The following is an 18,020-nucleotide window of genomic DNA, read 5'->3' as shown; positions in this document are numbered from 1 at the left end:
CGGTGCCCCTCCAGCTCCTCCAGTGCCTGCCACGGCAGCCCTGGGTCCAGCATCTTTGCCACGGGTCTCGGGTGGCCCTACTCTCGGTCCCTGAAAAGGAGAAGGCGGTACATGGGGGAGTTGGCTTAGCTGCAGCCGGGCGGTGCCAGCCTGGCGCGTTGTTTATTTGCATTCCAATCAACCTGCACGTAGCCGGCTACTTGTGACCCTGGACCTTGGCCTGGCTCCACTGCGGGCGGTTTCCCAGCCGGGAGCTCAGCAGGGTGCCTGTCCCCAGGGAGCCCGGAGCTGGGTGAGTCTGGGGGCGCAGGGCCGCACCTGTGTCCGGCCGGTGGAAGAGGGCCCACGCGTGGTGACACACGGTCCTGTGCCTCCGGTGCCGCGCCCCTGACGAGCTCTCTCCTGCAGGGCGGATGGAGGGCTCCTGGTCCTGAGACCCCACGTGCGGCTGGCGGAAGTGGCCCTGGGACGGCGAGATGCCCTCGGAGCGCAGGGACGTCCTGGTGCTACTCCCCACGCGGGAACGGCTGCGGCTGGCCGTGGGGGTGAGCGCGGAGGAGGGCTGGGTGGGCGACAGCGGGGGGCAGCAGGGGCTATGGGGTGAGCCAGGCCACGTGTGAGGGGTGGCTGTCGGGAGCACATGGGGCCAGTGCGCTGGCGGGCCTGCCCCCTGGGACCGCGCTGTATTCTAATCACACCACTGCCCCGCTTAGAGAAACGGACGCTGGCCCTGGCCGCCTTTACCCAGCGTGTCCCTCTCGGTCTGCAGCCCCCGGCTGTGGCCCAGGCCAGACACAGTCCGCAGCGTCCGGCGCCTGCGTGGGCAGACTTTGTTCCGAGGGGCGCATCCCTTCTGGAGCCTCTTCCCGTGACCCAGGCGGGGGTGGAGCTGAGGGCAGCTGCGTCCTCGGCCTGGAATAAACACTAAAGCTGCTGACGGAACCAGATTCAGACCTGGCAGATGGGAGTCAGGCCGCCCACACCTTGTCTGCGGGTGACCGTGAGGTCCTGCCTGGAGGGGCGAGGCCGCGGGTCTGTCCTCCCAGGAAGGTGGCTCCCGCCTTCCCTGGGAAGGGCAGCCCCGAAGCGCTGGGCTGGGGACAGCGGAGCAGGGGTTCGCTCGACAGTGTCCGTGAGAGACCCTGCTTGGCCTCTACCTGATGGCCACGTGACTCAGGTTGTCCTTTCAGGGGAGATGTGAATTGTCGCTTAGGCGTCCATGGATTCACTCCACACGCAGGATGACACGCAGGCGCAGGTACAGGATGGAGGCTCTCTTTAGGAAGCGTGTGACTCCTGCAAGCTCCCACCAGACAATGCAGCTGTTTGAAGTCAGAGCCATTAGCTAAGAAGCCTCATCGCCGAGGGGGTGTGTGCCCGACTCTGAATGCCACCTCGTCTGTGAGGACCAGTGCACCCCTGGGGACGAAGCTCGCCTCTACCGCCTTCCCGAGGCCCCCGGCCACTCCGGGGACAGCGGCTGCCACGCAGACGTCTTCAGGGCGCCCCGCAGGCTCGGCCCCACCTGCCCCTCCCTCCCTGTGAAGGAGCGCCCAGAATGAGAGAGGGGCTGCGTGCTGGCCCCGCACAGGGACTCCCGGCCCCGCAGAGACCCTCCCCGACGGGACCTCCCGGGGAGCGGGGGTACGGAGAGCCGGGGAGGGGAGCCCCCGTCTCTGTACAGCAGCTGTAGGGGTGCGTGGGGCCTGGCCTGAGCACAAACACCCACGGGGACACACCGGATAAGCCGGCCGTCTGTGGGCCCGCTGCTGTGCCCCATGGCAGCTCAGAGCCTGCACCGTGGGCTGCCTGCGCCCCAGCTCCGGCACTCCGGACACGGGGCGTCTAGTGGGTCAGTGCAGGGCCAGGTCGCCTCCAGCCGGGATTTTGACGTCTTTCCACCTCATTCCAGTTGCCCGAGAGAAAATGAAGTGGCCTGAGCCCTCCGGTGCCAGGCGGTCTCTGGAGCTCGGTTGTAGTGGCCCTTCCAGGCGTGTCTGAGCCGAGGTCGAGGTCTCTCTTCCCCATCTCGGCCCGGAGCAGCTCCTCCTGCGCTAACCGGTGCCCCCGTGTGTCCGGCTCTGCCCCCTCCCTTAGCCCTCTCCACGCGCAGCCGGGGCCCTGCCCCCCGCTGGTCTGATCTCAAAGACGGGAAGCTGAGGCCCAGGGTTGGCGAGCACTTGGTGCCGAGTTGGGGCTGCTGCCCAGGCCGCCTGGTTCCAGAGCCCGTCTGCGTTCTCGCTGTAGGTGTGGCCCCCTGCCTGCAGGGGAGCAGAGCCAGAGGGGCGGGGGGCGGGCGCTCTGGAGCCCCAGGCCCCGTCTTGGAGGCACGCCGGGGAGGGGTCAGCCCTCCCATTTGGCCCGTGAAGGGAGTGTTCCTGATAGATGTTGCTGACTGTGAGAAATAAGTTCCTGTTTCTGCATCTCCCTTCTGGGAACGCAGGGTGCAGGGTGCGAGGGCGACGGAGAACTCGGGAAGCTAACGTCCATGTGGAAATGTCTATCTCATGTGTTCAGCCATCGCGGACGCTCGGGCTGTCTAGGGCCCAATCAGAGGAAGACGGAATCTCTGTGTCTGTCTTTCCTTCCTACTCTCACCTTGTCTGCCTGTCTTAGTTGAGTTGAGAGGCAACAGAAAGCACCTAGAAAGTTGGCTGGCCCCTGGGGGAGGGGGGTAACCTCATTGAAGGATAACTGTGGTTTGTGAAACGCAGCACTTGAAGTGGGAGGGGTCTGGCGAAGAGCGCTGGTCCCTGCGGGGCTGATTTGGAGCTGCCTTTGGGAGGGGGCGGAAGGGGTCTGAGATGCCCCATCGCTCCCGGGAATGTCTTGCCTGAGTCCTGGGAATTTCTCCTCTGCTCAGGGACACACTTCTGTACTGGAGTCAAGGGCCCCAAGCCTCGGCGTCCCCATCCAGCAATGAGATGCTGGAGCTGATCGATGGGCTTTCCGGGGGTTCGCTGTGTCCTTAGAGGTGCCTTATGCCACAGGGAGGGTGCAGCAAGGGGACCTGGGGCAGGGTAGGGGGAGGGGAGGTCCTGGGGCATTGGCCCTGCCCTATGTGAGCCTGGTTCCTCGGTGAAATTCACGGGAAGGTCTTCCTGAAGGACTGTGCAGCCAGAGCAGAGCTGAACCCTCTAGATGGAGACGTGGATCTTGGCTGCGACGGGGCCCACGAAGCCAGCCTCCAGTGCCTGTGGCCTCGCCCTCCTGGCCCTGCAACGCGGAGCCAGCAGAGGAAGTTACTTCCGGGGTGTGTGCACTGGGCTAGCAGTGAGGGAGGACCCCGTATTTAACTGTACCGCGTGCGTCTTCACACCAAGCATTAGGAAGCCATGGGCTGGGAAAAGCCTTGCTGCGAATATGCGTCACCGTCATCGCGGGCGGAGGGATTGTCCCTCACCAGATCAGATGGACGATGACAAGGCCGGCCTCCCGGGCACTGACCACTAAGAAGTGGGACTCCCCGAGTCGCAGGAGCTCCGCCCGTCCCCGGGAAGCCTGCGACCAGCGTCCTCAGGCTGCCCGGGCCGTCGCACTCCAGCCCCTCAGCTGCCCCCGGTAAATGGGTCTCCGTTCGGTGAACCCGAGCCTCCACCAGCCGGCCTCACGGACACGGGCGCCAGACAACAACGTAGGTCTGTGGGGACCAATCACCGGCCCAGGAAGCACAGAGGACAGAGGACAAGACCCACCAGGGAGATGTGTCGGCCACGGGATAAAGGACCCTGTGTGCCCAACAAATCAACGGCCAGGGAAAGGTCCTGGGGTGGGGCCTTCCTTGAGTCTGGATTCAAATCAACAAAGCTCGAAAACGTTGACGTTTGTGAGACAACCGGAAATTTGAACGTGTGAGATGGCTGATATAAAGACGTTGTTAACGTTTTAGGTGTAACGAAGCATTTGTGGATAATGGAAAGCCGACTGGCTAATAGTTGTGGTGAGGGTGAGAGCCCGCCCTTTCGTGTACACACACCGACGCAAGAGAGACCTCACTCGTGCAGGTGTGGACGCACACCCAGGACTGAGGCCGCGTGGGAGCGGGGAGGGGTGGGGAGGTGACGGCGCCGGGGCTGGGCCTGGGCCCTGAAGCCCGGCAGGAGGTACCTGTGGGGCAGGACGGCTGCTGTGGCAGAACTGGGGCGTGGGGAGACATGGGCCTCCCCTGCAGCACACGCCCCTTTCAGGGGTGCCCAGATGCCAGCCCCGCTTTCAGGAGTCACCTAGCGATGCTGGCTTAGGGTGAGGAGAGAGCCCAGTGGGGTTCCTGGGGGCACGGAGCCTCCCACACCCCATCCTTGGAGGGAGCAGCCTCCTGTCCTGGGGTTGGACACGCCGCCCCCGCCCTCGTGAGGGTCCCACCCTCTCACAGGCGGCCTGCTGTGTTGGGGGGACTTCTAGCCGTCAGCCTGGGGAGTGACCAGGGACCCCGAGCCCTGACCCTGCTGAGCGGGAAGCCTGCTGAGCCAGACCCCCTGCCCACCAGCCTGGCTCAGTGGACCCTCCTCTGGACTCCCTCCTCTTCCAGGGGTCGCCCTGCTCGGCGCCCTGAGCACTTCCCATCTCTATCGCAGGTGCAGGCCGCCGGGCACGAGCTCTTCCAGCAGGTGTGCGACCTGGCCGGCATCAGAGAAGCCCACTTCTTTGGCCTCAGTGTGATAAGAAGTAAGCAAGTGTCGCCTGACGACCCTGGGCCCCCGGGGCCCCTCCAAGGGCGGGAGAGCGGGTGCTTGGGGCTGAGTCTGAAGGAGACCCCAGGCCTCCGCCTGGTGCTGCCTGGTGCCCACGTGTTCCAAGGGCACCAGGGTGTCTGGGCGATTCCCCCTCGCTGCACCGGAGCACAGGCGCGCGCACTCATGCTCACACATGCAGGTATTTACATACTTGCACGTTCACACACATGCGCACTCAGGCACACACGCACGTGTTCAAGTGTTCACGCGCACACACACACACACAACCACACTCGTGCACACTGTCTCACATGTTTACATACTTAACCCATTCACACGTGCGCACTTACATACTCACATGCTGGCACACTCATACCCTTACATATTCACACTATAGGCACACACGTATTTACATGCTCTCACACGGGTGCACACATGCACACACACACATATACACTTGCACACTCCCCTCCTCTGGAGAGAAAGGGTGAGCAGGCTGGAAGCTTGCTTTCTGGAAGCCCTGGGCCCTGCGGGTGTGCAGGGCCCAGTTCAGAGCCGTGGGTCAGATGGAGCCTCCGTGGACCCCTGGTGTGAGGAGGGGCAGTGCTGGCAGACGAGGTGGGGCGGCCGCCTTGTCCCCTTGTCCCAGGCTCCCTCCAGGCTCCCTCCAGGCCCCGGGCTGAGTGGACGAGCACAGAGGGCAGAGCAGGGGAGCTTGACCCTCCGCCTGTATCCCCCAGCCTGTGCACCCCAGGCAGGCGTCCAGGTGGGGGCTGAGCGAGATGGGGAGACCCCATGGGGACATGGGCTCTGAGGACCCGGCCTCTCCCTCGGCCGTCCGTGCAGCGTGTCCTGCAGACTCGTGAGCATTTCTCTGAGGGAAACAGTCCTGCGGTGGCCCCTGCGTGATGACCCAGGCCTTCGTCCCACGTGGGGTCCCTCGGCCCAGCCGCAGAGAAGATTCCGTGCTTGGGCCGCCTGACCTCTCCGGGCCCTGAGCACAGTGGTCACTGGTGCGGCTCCCGTCCCTGCCAGGCTCTCTTTGGAGCTTGTAATTTCGTCTCAGCATGGCTGAGAGCCGAGCCCTGGGACTTCTGGTGGCCGAGTGCCTAGGGACTTGGGGGGCGGGGGGCGGGGGCGCGGACCAAGCAGGGAAGAGAAGGAGGATGAGGTGAGGTCACAGGTCAAGGTCCCCATGGGAATTCCTGCCCTTAGACCTGGCCGTGCGTCCCCTGGCGTGAACTTGGAGTGTCCCATGTGGGACCCCCAGCCTGGCCCGGGGGAGGTGGTAGAGCTCAGGACAACCGCCTTTTTTCCTGTCAGGAAATCGCTCCCCACTTCCGGGCCCCGGACAGAATCGGGGACATCGGTAAGACGGTGCTGCAGGCAGGGGGCCCGGCGCCCAGCATGGGGTTCACGTCCTGGAGGAGCGGCTTTGGGTTAAATTTTAATATTAGTGGACTTTTCCCAGTTTGCAGGGAAAGCTCAGTTAATGGGTAGCTTTGCCCCAGTTTACACTTCCGTCCAGAATCGCCGTCTTAGCCGTTGGCCGCCGCCGCCTTGTGCCTGGCCCTCGCAGACAACCAATCAGGACGCGAGCGTTTCTAAGCGTTTCTAAGCGTTTCTAAGAAGCTTGGTTTGTTTGGGGGAGGAGAGGGTTGCCAGTGCCCATTCCTCCACAAGTCTGTCGTCTTGTTCTAGAAGTTTCCCGCTTCATGGAAATGAAGTCCCCATCGTTCCAGAGAGGGTCCTGGTGGGCCTGGTGGAGGCTGAGCGGGGGGCTGGGGTAGGTGGCGGGACCGCTCACTTCGCGGCACAGGCCTCGTGGCGTAGGACCGGGCACACGCGGGCGGTAAAGCAGAGAGAGGGCACGCACACACGTGGTGACTTCGTGCGGGGACTCGTTGAGACCCGGAGCCCTGAGGGGAGGGGGTCACAGGCTCTGGGGGGGCCCTACCCCTGGGACGCGGTGGTTGGGTTTAGGGGTACCCTCTTCCTCCTGAGCTTTGTCACTTGGGAGCCTGGGCCTCTGGAGCATCTGGAGGTGGCTTAGCTGAGGGCGTGTGCCACTCCGGGCCTCTCTGGTCCAGGACAGCCGCCAGCCCTTGGGTCCCCCCGCCAGGGCTTGAGGTGCAGTGCCGCCACCACCTGACCCTCCGAGGCCCCGCTGGGGTCTGGGTGTGGGACGTGCAGGCGGGCTCAGACTCAGTGGCTGGGCACGTTGGGGGCTCCAGACGCGGAGTGAGGATGGACCTGAAGGCCGGCCACCGGGAGTAAAGCAATCGAGGGACGTCGGGGGAGGGGTGGCAGGCTGGCCGCCGGAGCAGGGAGGTCTCAGAGGGAGAAGCAGGGGGCCAGTGGCGTTCACAGGCCCACCCCAGTCTCCCTCTGCCCAGGACGGCGGGCCGCGCAGCCAGCCCCCCGTCCTGCAGGTAGCCCTGCAGGATAGAGGAGAGACGCAATGCCCATTTTACTGAAAAAGTACTTTGAGGATTTTCAGACATCCCTGAAAGTAGAGACAACAGCATGCAGCAGTTGCCAACCTTTTGCAAACCTGCTCCTTTGAACCCTGAACGTTTTGCTGGTTATTTAAAATAAATCCCAGGCTTCATGATACTCCATCCCTAAATACTCTTTACGTATCTCTTGAAAGAGAATATTTTCTTAAATAGCCACAATGCCATTTGTACACCCAACAGAATTAACAATTTCTTGATATTATTATTTTATTTATTTTTTTTATTTTTTTTTTTTGCGGTACGCGGGCCTCTCACCGCCATGGCCTCTCCTGTTGCGGAGCACAGGCTCCGGACACGCAGGCTCAGCGGCCATGGCTCACGGGCCCAGCCGCTCCGCGGCATGTGGGATCTTTCCGGACCGGGGCACGAACCCGTGTCCCCTGCATCGACAGGCAGACTCTCAACCACTGCGCCACCAGGGAAGCCCCTCTTGATATTATTTAATATTCGCTTGATGTTTAAATTTCCCAGTTGTTTCGGAAATGTCTGTTTATAGCTGCTTTGTAAGAATAAGGACCCAAATAGCGTCCCCGCGTTGTGTTTTGTCACCTGGTCCCTAAACCTCTTAGGATCAGAACCAGCCTCTGCGCAGCCTGCACGGCCTCAGGTAACAGAGGCCTCAGACCAGGCGGCGTAAACGACATTTCTCGCAGTGCGGAGGCTAGAGGTCTGAGATCCCGGGGTCAGTGGGGCCGTTCCTCCTGAGGCCTCTCTCCTCCGCGTGTACTTGGCTGTCTTCTCCCCTTGAACTCACGTGGCCATCCCTCTGTGCAGGTCTGTGTCTGAGCTCCTCTTGTTATGTGGACCCCAGTCCCGCCAGATCAGGATCCACCCTAATGACCTCATTTTAACTTAATCACCTCTTAGAAGGCCCAGCTCTAAATACAGTCACGTTGTGAGGCCCTGGGGGTTTGGGCTCCAACATAAGAATTTGGGGACACATGCAGCTCCTGACACCCCTTTTTCATGCCAGTGGCTCGCTGAGGCCAGTGCGTCCACTGTCCCACTGGCAGCCCCACACTCTAGGATCCCGTTTCCTCCCAGCATCACCTAAATTGGCTCTCACCCCACACTTCCCTGTCCCGGAAGTTGGCGGGACCGCCCAGTCACTCCACTCAGCCTTCTGGGTGGGACAGCATCACACGTACCGCAGGGCTGGCCCTGGGCGTGTCTGTCACAGGACGCCACGTCTGGGCCCTGCTTCTAGTGGTGCGAGATTGGCCCATGGGTTCAGGTGGGCAGTGCTGGAAGCCCATGTCCAGCGGGTGGGCTGCAGCTGGGGGGCTAGTGGGCGACTTTGAGAAACAATACATTCGATCCATTTCTAGCGCCTTTGTCGTCTAGGTTAGTGACGCTGTCGGGACTTTTCTTCTAGAGCTTGAACTTAAGCTGAAGGTGGTTTGTTTCTTTCTATTCTTTATCGTGAACTTGGCGGGGAGCTTGGAAGGAGCAGGAAGGTGATTTAGATAATCACATGTGAAAAAGGGCCCTTGTAGCCCTTGCAAGGTGGGCTTGGCTTTTCACTCCTGTTCCCAAGTGCGGGCTCCTTAGACAAAACCCCGATCCTTTAACAGCGCCGCCAAGGTCAAACGGCACGCGATGGCTAAGCCTGTGGGCTCCGACCACCCTGGGGGAGCCTCCAGGCCACAGAGGACAGTCTAGATGAATGAAGAGCAGTGCTTGCTCGGAGCAGAGGTGGGCACACTTCCTGTACAGGGCCAGATAGTGCGTGTCTCTGGCTTTGGAGCACGAAAGCGGCTACAGACGTTATGTAGCAGAGGAGCCCGTCTGTGCTCTGCTTGGCCCAGGACCCTCCTTTGCTGACCCCGGGCTTCAAGGGTCCTTGGCCTGGGGGTGGGGAGGGGGTTACCCTAGGACCCCTACCAGGGTTTTATTAGCCGTGTGACTGGCGTGTTTCCAAGCCTCTGCAAGGCCAGGTTTCCTCCTCTGCAAAGTGAGCAGAGATAACAGCCGAGGTGTTGAGGATGCAAGGATGCGGGGGTTGGCTCAGGGTCCCAAGCCCAGAGCCTGCACACGGCAGGCACACCCCATCCTGAGGCGGGGGCTGCTGAGTGGTGTGGCGGGCCCCGCCCTGGTCCCCTGGCACCGCCCCGTCTATACCCTCGAAGGCTGCCTCGTGGAGCTGGGAGGGGTCAGGCTGTCCTGCTGTCCTCAGAGAGGGGCCTGCAGGTGGCGCAGTCGAGGCCCTGAGAGTCACCGGTTCTGGAGCTGAGCCTGACAGTAACGGAGGGAGGCTGGCCCGCCGATGCTCCTCTCTAGAATAATCTCATTTTTCTCCAACTTACAAAGGAAACACGTGGTAGTAATAGTCCAAAAACACAGAGCGTAGAATTTGGAAAGAAGGGTCCCCCGTGACCATTCCCAGCATTACCACGTTAATGTGTCTTGACTTGAAGTTGGGGAGCCTGGTCCCAGGTTTACAGGCCTTTCCAGTTTCGAAGGACTCGGTCTACAGCTGGGAGAGGGGCTGTTGGGAGGAAGACCCTTCCGGACCGTCACGCTCCCGGCAAGGACCAGCTCCAGTGCCATCGCGATGTCAGTGCCTAGGTTTCAGTATCTAAAGATTCCACACTTGGGAAAACCACCCAGCAAAGCCTGGATGTCAGGAGACACGCTCCTTCAGCCTGCCACGCCGAGGAGGCCACCACGTGTGACTGGTCGCACATGGGCCCCTCCCAGCACGCTCTGCTCCAGGCCCTGCTTCTCTCTGTAGACAGCGAGCACGTCTTCATGGATTTGGAGCAGAAGCTCAGCAAATACTTCTCAAAGGACTGGAAGAGAGAAAGACATAGAGTGAGCTAAACTGCCAGGCGGGGGAGGGCAGGGTGGAGGGGCCCGGGAGGCCCAGCTGCTGGCCCCCGCCCCAGGTCCCGGCGCGGAGTCTGCGGGCGCAGGGAAGCCAGCCCCGTGGGTGCAGGTGCGCGCCCTTGAGCGTTCTGGACATTTGCTCAGCTTTTCCTTTTAACAAAGTGACGTAAAATCATGGACTGCCCCGCAGTACAGACCTGAGCTGTGACCTCGGGCTGGGTCTGAAGCGATGCAGGTGATGGCTCCCTCCTGAGCACCAGCCAGGGGTCAGCCCCCTCCCCCCAGGTCTCAGCACCGCCTTCTCTCCACCCTTCCACCCCCAGGGAAGCGGCAGGCCCGGGGCCCCCTTCGTGGCCTTCCTCAGGGTGCAGTACTACGTGGAAAACGGAAGGCTTATCAGGTAAAGTCGCTCGCCAGTTCTCTGGCACGTTCCCGGAAGGGTGACCACCTGTCAGGATGTGGTATCGCTGTTGCTTGGGGGGCAGAGGCGCAGCCATTCTTTTTAATTAACCAACATGTAAAGACTAGGGCAGAAGCAAGAGAGTGTTTCGAACACAGGTATTTTATGCCCCAGGGTGGGGTTTTCCCAGGTGTGTGCTGGAGGGTCTGCGGATTCCTCTGTAAGTGGGACCTCCTCCTGCTCTGGGCTGCGCGCCCAGCTGCTGGTGCCCCGTCCGGGTGGGAAAGGGCCCCAGGCTGGCACACCTGCAGGGCCTCCTTCTGAGTTCCTGGGCCTACTTTCCCGAGAGAACCCCACCAGAGCATGTGGGAAAATACAGATGCTGGGGCGCCCCAGGAACTGAGTTACCCCAGACCGGGGGTGGGTAAGCGGGGCCCGTGTCCCAGGAACCCCCTGAGCAGGTGCAAGTGGGCCGGGGTCCCCACAAGCCTCCCCAGGCAGAGAGCTGGTGGGGGGGAAGGTTCTGGAAAAGTCTCAGAGGGGAAAACAGGCAGGTTGCGGGGAGGGAGCGTGGCTGCCCCGTGCTGTGACGTCAGTCGCTGGTAGTAGTGTTAGAAGATCTGAACTTGTTCTTCCCAGGGGCCCTGCTCCCTGTGTGTGCTGGGAAATTAGCAGAAGAGAGGGGCCTGTCTCTTAGGAGGCGGCTATAAACCAGGTCTGCAGAGTCCTGGGTCCCAGGAGCCCTGCCCGAAGTCAGGCTCACCTGGCTTCTCAGCAGCAGGGGGGCGGCAGCACATCCGCCTGTACCTCCCCCGCTTCGGGGCCCTGAGGGTCCTGGGGCCCTGGGGCAACGAGACGGGGCGTGGCGGGCGGGGGGTGGTGACTGGCGGGGTGGGAGGCCGCGGGCTGCAGGGGGACAGCGCTCCCGAGCCCGCTCGCCCGCCAGCGACAGGACGGCCAGGCACCTGTACTACTGCCACCTGAAGGAGCGGGTGCTGCGGTCCCAGTGCGCCCACCGGGAGGAGGCCTACTTTCTGCTGGCTGCCTACGGGCTGCAGGCCGACCTGGGCGATTACCGCGAACCGGCACACTCGGGCCGCTACTTTGAGCCGCAGGCCTACTTCCCGCAGTGGGTGAGGCCCCTCTCTCCATCCTGGGCGCCACCTCCAGGGGCCGGGGGGGGGGTGGGACCCCGGGCTGGAGGGGGAGCAGGCTGGACAGATGGCTGGCGGCTCCCTCCTCAGATCATCACCAAGAGGGGCAGCGCCTACATCCTCAGGCACGCGCCCACCCTGCACCGTGAGCAGGGGGGCCTGAGCCCCAAGGAGGCCGTGCTGCGCTTCATCCGGGAGGCCTGCCGGCTGGAGGACGTGCCCGTCCATTTCTTCAGGCTGTACAAGGTCCAGCTGCGGGGACGCCAGGTGGGGGAGGGTGGCTCAGGCCTGGGACGCACCTCCCCAAGGGTCCACAGGGCGGCTGGGACCCCGACCCAGGACAGGAGGGACAGAGTCCCCACGGCTGTCCTAGGGCCAGGACCCCCAGCCAGCATCACAGGGGAAATGGGAGGAGGCCCGGGGACCCCACCTCAGCCCTCAGGCACCCCTGGTCCACCAGCGAGGGTCTGCGAGGGGGGCCACAACCCCAGGCCAGGGGCTCTAGACCTTGCCAACGTCTGTGTCCTCTTAGGATAAGAAGGAGGACCGACCTACCATTGTCCTGGGACTGACCCTCAGAGGGGTGCAGGTCTATCAGGTGACCGGCAGGGGCCCTCCTTCCCCTCCCCCCCTCCTCCCCCTCCTCCCCTCCCCCCTCCCTCCTCCCCTCCCCCTCCTCCCCTCCCCCCTCCCCCCTCCCCTCCCCCCTCCCCCTCCCCCTCCCCTCCCCCCTCCCCCTTCCCCCCTCCCCTCCCCCCTCCCCTCCCCCCTCCCCCTTCCCCCCCTCCCCTCCCCCCTCCCCCCTCCCCCCTCCCCTCCCCATCCCCCTCCCCATCCCCCTCCTCTTTCTCCTTAACGCCCCCTCCCCTCCCCCACGGGGGCTGGTCTTGCTGCTTCCCTCTGGCTGGCCCTGTGCACGAGGCCCTGCTGTCTTGCAGGAGGTGAACCGCGCTCCACAGCTGCTCTACGACTTCCCCTGGCGCCACATCGGGAAGCTGGCCTTTCTGGTGCGTGTCTGATGGGGTCGGGGCTGGGGGCGGGGGTGTCTTAGCCCCCAGGAGCCCAGAGGAGCCTGGCAGACGCTTATCCTTCGGGACGTTGACCAGGCATGTCATGGCCCACGAGGTGCAGGCATAGCCCGAGGCCTGGGGAGTGTCCCGCGTGGAGATGGCCCCGCCCCCTGGAAGTGCCCTCCTGCCAGGCTGGGTGTCCTGGCTCTCGTCACCAGGAGGACTTCTGGCTCCTGGGTGGGGACAATAAAAGGGGGCGAGGAGGAGGCCACAGACGCCCTGGGCCGGGCCTGGCGCTGGGCGGGTGGCAGGGACGGTGGGTCCTGGGTGCAGGCTGAACTCGAGGGCCCAACACGGCCGTGGGCCCATGGGGTCCACCTCCCCGGGCCCAGCGCGGTGGGTGCCGGGTTACAGCTGCCCTGAGGCCCCTCCCCCACCCGCACCCCCAGGAGAAATCTGGTGGCAGGACAGAAACAGGAGAGCCCCCAGCAGAGGGCCTGGCTGATGCTGTCCTCTGGCTTTCTTGGTACGTCACATCGCGTCTCTTCTCTGCTCAGGGCAAGAGGTTTGAGCTCTGGCCGGATGGGCTGCCCGCGGCCCGGAAGCTGGTGTACCGCACGGGCTGCTCCTGGCGCTCCCGCCACCTGCTGCACCTGCTCAGCACCAGCCACCAGCTGCACCTGACCCTGCAGCCTGCGCTGCAGCGGCTGCGGCAGCTGGAGGAGGCCCAAGGTGGGGCCGTCCCCTCTGCGCCCACCCCTCCTCTGCAGTCTAGGTCGGACACTGGGCGCGGCAGCCCGCGTCTCACCCTGTTTTCCCAGAGGGGGCGTTGGCAAGGGGGTGGTGGCGACCCCACTCCTCCAGCTCTCCTGGGGCCTGATTCTAAAGATGGGGGCCAGGGGGGAAGCGAGGCAAGGGCTGCAGTAACCCCCACGCGGTTCCTGGAGGCCCTGGCAATGCACGCATGTGTGTGTGAGCATGGAGTGCCTGTGTGCACATGTGTGCACACCTGCTTGCGGGGGCTGCTTGGGGTCCCTCGCACTGAGACCTGGGAGCCCTAGGGCCGTGAGCACAAGGGCGAGTGTTAGGAGTTTACCGGCTGCCGGTGACAGATCCCACCTGGGGGCCTGGGCTGTGACAGCGGACACTCGGGGCCCTGATCTCTGGGTGGCACTTCCCTCCCCCGACTCTGCATCTTCCTGGGCCTGGCGGTGGCTGGACCCCTGGGCCTCTGTCGGCCACCTGCGGCTCCATCTCCAGCGCTGTTCTTACACCAGCGCCCTCCCCCTCCCCCCGCACAGAGAAGAAGTGCTACCGGGAGTCCTGCGTCAGCGACGTGCTAGAGCTGGACCTGGACCTGGACCTGGCCAGGAGGCCGTCCCCCGGCTCCCCTGGCAGCGGGGACAATAGGGACGGAGGCTGGCGTCCCCCGCACCGCCTCTCACTCCTCTCGTCTGGCAGCCACTGCAGCTCCCACTCGTCGGGCATCGAGGCCGACTCCCAGCTGGCGGGGCCCGTGGAGCCCGGGGAGATGTCGGTGGATGAGCCCATCGTCGGGGCTGCAGCGCTCCACGGGGAGGAGCCGCCCAGCAGCTCCAGGACCAGCCAGAGCAGCCGTGGCACAGTTGGTGGTGGCAGAGGTGGGCCTGAGGGCGACACCCGGGACCAGGGGGAAGGTGAGTGTGTTGCTTGGCTAGATGCCGGCTGGGTCATCGCTGTGGGTGGCGGGAGAGGCTGGGGTGCTCGTCACCCAGATTCTGGGGACCTTGTTACACGGGCCCCTCCACCACAGGGCCTGGGAGCAAAGAAGGGAGGACAGGGCCCTCCCTGCAAGACGCAGCGGGTGGTGGTCCTTCAATCCCCCTGCAGCTGGTAGCTCCTAGGGAGCCTAGCCTGGCCAGTGTCCCTCATGTAAGATCCCATCGGAAAGCATTCAGCCAGGTTTCTCTCTTGCTACCCACTGGGTCAGTAGAAGTCACATGACAGTCGGCCACTTATGAGCCATTCTAGGACCAAGCACCCACCCGGCTTAGCATGAGCTCCTTGTCCCCAAGGATGCTTCCGCAGTAGGTCTGGGAGTGGGGGCCCTGAAGTGGTTCCTTGTCACCCCAGGAAGGTTACGCAGGCTCTGCTATTCCCTGAGCACCTGCAGCGTCTTTGAGAGTGGATGCAATGGGTAATCGTGGGGACCAGCCTCAGGGCCTGGCCACCCAGGTCCACCTAGAGTCACCCAAGGTTATGCAGGGTCACCCAGCATCACCCAAGTCCACCCAGAGTCATTCAGGGTCACCTAAGGTCACCCAGAATCATTCAGGATCACCCAGGGCTACCCAGGGTCACCTAGAGTCACCCAAGATCACCTAGGGCCAACCAGAGTCATTCAGGGTTACCCAAGGTCAGCCAAGATCACACAGTGTCAGGTGGTTTTGGTCAACCTGCCGTGTCCACCTTTATATTCTGAGCGATAAAGGACAGATCGGTCTCCATCTCTGAGGTTTTGCCCAAGTGTGTGGTCTGCAATCTGGTATGAGCAATAATAATGATAAGATGGTGTTTGCCCAGTAAGAGCCTGCTTTGATTAGACATCAGAGCACTTGGACAACTAAAGCAGCCCAGTGCGCAAGGACAGGGCAGTGTGAGGGGGGGGGGGCGGGGGGCGGGGAGTGGGTGGGGTCCTGGGGGACCACGCAGGGAGAAGGCTGGGACAGGCCGAGACCACCTAAGGGGAGGAGCCCAGGTCGCCCACAGAAACCATCGCTCCTCGAAAGGGCTCCGACACCTCACGTGGAGAAGACACGTGACAGTCTGGGGTTCCAGATGACCTGCAGGGAGGAGGCCGAGGTCACAGCGCACCTCTCTGTGACCCCGAGGCCTGAGAGGGGGAGTGCGGGAACCATAGAGGCACCCAGTCTCATCTCAGAGTTTGGGGCCCTGGGGTGGGCTGCCCTCTGCAGGGAGCAGGCGGGTGTCCCCGGGCCCTGCTCACGTGCCCTCGCCCTCCTCGCAGCCTCTCCCCAGCAGCCCTTGGCCGCGGTGCGGGTCACGCTGGTGAGCACGAGGGGCCCGAGCGCTGAGGCCCTGCACCAGGTAGGTCCCCACGTGGGCCAGGCGGCCTCTCCCTGTTCTGCGTGGCGCCTCGTCAGGTCAGGGGCCCCAGGCCCGCCCGAGGGTCCCCGGGAGACTCGTCGGGCAGTGGGGGACCGGTGAGGCTTTAGGGAGCGAGGCGGGTCAGGAGCTGGGTCCTCCGCGGCTGAGAGCTGAGAGTTCCGCCTGCCGTGTGGTGCGGCCACCGGCCCCGCCCCCTTCCCAGGCGGTGGGCGGTGTGAACAAGGCCCGCACAGCTCGGGCCCCAGGAGTGCGGGGCTCTGGGGGGCTGCGCCCCTGCCCCCAGGAGCAGGAGGGGGGCCAAAGCCAGTGGCCCTGGGAGGTGGGGCAGAGGAAGGGGTAGCTGGAGGCGCCGGGCCTTGCTTAGGGCGGACCTGGGGGAGCCCCAGTGGGCGGGTGGTGACCCTGGAAAGAGAGTGAATGTTGGGGTGCGATTTGACTCAGAGGGAGGCGGGCGGGCGGGGGCCCGCAGGAGGTGGGAGTTCAGCGGAGGCGGGGGCGGGGGCGGGGGCGGGAGGGGGAGAGAATGGAGGGGAGGGTGAGGCGGCTGCAGGACAGCCTCCTGGTCTCTCCCTGCAGGTGCCGGAGGCCCGGGCGGCAGCCGGCCCCGCGGCCCCGCACAGCCGCAGCGTGGACGACGCGCGCCCCGCCCCGCGCCGCGCCCCGCGCCCCGCCCCGCGCAGCTGCCCCCTCCGCCGCGCGCTGGACCCCGGGCCGAGGAGGTCCGTGAACTCCCGCTCCCTGGACCTGCTCGGAGAAGACCACCACCCCGAGGAGTTCGTGGTGTAGACGCCTCGGGGTACCGCTTCACCCCCGCAGGGCCCCGTCCGCGCCGCACGGCTCCGCCCACTTGGGACTCTGTCCCTGCAGCGCCGCTCCATCCACGCGGGGCTCCGTCCATCTCTCCATCCACGTCTCGCCGGCCCTCTCTGACCTGGAGGCTCCCACCTACCACCGCCAGGCTGAACGGGGCCTCTGGCACCGCCCCTTTTACCTGGCGGCTTTGCACCTTCACCTGTCTGAGGGGTGGAGCCACCTCTGTCAGGCCTGGAGGTGCCGACGAGGTCTCATTTTCCCTGCTGCTCGGACTATGGCTGGTCCGAGCATCATCCGAGGTCCGCGGCTCCAGTCTCTGCGCAGTGGCGCGTGGGCCGTGCTGCCTCTAACGCTCGAGGGAAGGTGTCTCAGCTCAGGGGTCCCCAACCGCCCGGCCGCGGCCTGTTTGGGGCCGGGCCGCACAGCATGCCCTCCGGAGCTCGCATGACCGCCTGAACCATCATTCCCCCACCCCCACCCGCCACCCCGCCTGTGGAAAGAGTGTCTTCCACCAAACCGGTCCCTCATGCCAAAAAGTTTGGGGACCAATGTCCTAGCTGCTCTCGGACATTGGAGAGACCTCTGGGGTTCCCCTGCCACCAACTCCTCGATAGATGGTGAGACCAAGAACAGTAAGCTTCCCGGGAGTCCTTGAGCTCACGGTCACCGTCGTTGTCACTGCACTGGCCACAGCTTCCTCAGACCACCCTCTCTGCAGCCCCTGCTGTTCACAGCCCTGGGCCCACTGGACAGAGGCGCCTCTGTGAGCCGTGGGCCCAGCTGCGTCACCCCAGACCCTCAGCAGAGCCCACCTTGTCCGCCGTGTGTACACAGAGGCACTGGGCCTGGAACCGCACAGCCACGTGGACACTGGTCCCGTGGAGCTGGTGGCAGGAAGTGGGAGGGGCAGGCTAAGGAGGAAGCCGTGATCTACTCTGACTCACAGAAGGAAGGCTCCAGAAGAAAGCCCGCCAGCGCAGAGCCTGAGTTTTCTCCTTCCCATCACAAGTCAGGCTCTGAAGGCGGTCCTTCCCCACCTCCTGCCCCAGTATCCACCCAGCCCGGAGGGCGTCTGGGCACCAGGGAGCCGTGGCATCTAGTCAGCACTGGTCACCCCCCCGCCCACCGGCCATTCAGTGCACCTGGCCCCTCCCCAAGTCAGAAGACTGGATGGGAGGTGGGGACAGGGATGGGTCCGGACCGCCAACACCCCTCGTCTGGGGCAGGAGACCCCTTCCGAGCTTCGCCACCTCTCCAGCTGGCGGCTCCACAAGTGGCTGAATGGCTGAGTGGAGCTTCACAGTGATTTCTGGAAAAGCATATTGAGGGACTTTGACCTTCGCTGGGGGCCGTACTGGCCGGTGATTAAGAGGCCGGTGAGCAGGCCGAGTGTCCCACTTAGGGCTGGACCCGCCGGGGTCGGGGCGCCCGGAGGGTGGGCTGTAGTTAACGCTGTGCTTTCCCGGGCAGCTGCCCCAGGGCTGAGACATGGCCCCCATCGCCTCCAGGGCCCT

The 18,020-nt window shown here is 64.0% G+C and overlaps 1 protein-coding gene across 1 annotated transcript; it reads left to right on the top strand.

Moving 5' to 3' along the window:
* Positions 1-461: 461 nt before the first annotated feature.
* Positions 462-16,531, top strand: FRMD1 (FERM domain containing 1). Its single transcript, XM_022561167.3, has 12 exons — positions 462-545; positions 4,575-4,665; positions 9,927-10,006; positions 10,345-10,421; positions 11,368-11,554; positions 11,666-11,821; positions 12,108-12,173; positions 12,514-12,582; positions 13,143-13,317; positions 13,887-14,261; positions 15,593-15,672; positions 16,270-16,531. Exons 1-12 carry the CDS (start codon positions 477-479, stop codon positions 16,477-16,479), a joined length of 1,635 nt encoding a protein of 544 aa, XP_022416875.1. The 5' UTR covers positions 462-476; the 3' UTR covers positions 16,480-16,531.
* Positions 16,532-18,020: the final 1,489 nt, after the last annotated feature.

The sequence above is a fragment of the Delphinapterus leucas genome, chromosome 12 (genome assembly GCF_059928025.1).
Source record: "Delphinapterus leucas isolate spDelLeu-1000000601 "Yukka" chromosome 12, BTC_Dleu_Yukka2, whole genome shotgun sequence".
NCBI classification, from domain to species: domain Eukaryota; kingdom Metazoa; phylum Chordata; class Mammalia; order Artiodactyla; family Monodontidae; genus Delphinapterus; species Delphinapterus leucas.
Note: the sequence above shows the minus strand (reverse complement) of the source record. Positions and strands in the feature narration are given on the sequence as shown.

What these genes read in the sequence shown, in the direction of transcription:
- FRMD1 (XM_022561167.3), top strand. Translation starts at nt 477, where the DNA reads ATGCCCTCGGAGCGCAGGGACGTCCTGGTGCTACTCCCCACGCGGGAA. An exon ending in GAGGGGTGCAGGTCTATCAG is followed by an intron (nt 12,174 to 12,513) that starts GTGACCGGCAGG and finishes GCTGTCTTGCAG; the next exon opens with GAGGTGAACCGCGCTCCACA. An exon ending in CACCCGGGACCAGGGGGAAG is followed by an intron (nt 14,262 to 15,592) that starts GTGAGTGTGTTG and finishes CCCTCCTCGCAG; the next exon opens with CCTCTCCCCAGCAGCCCTTG.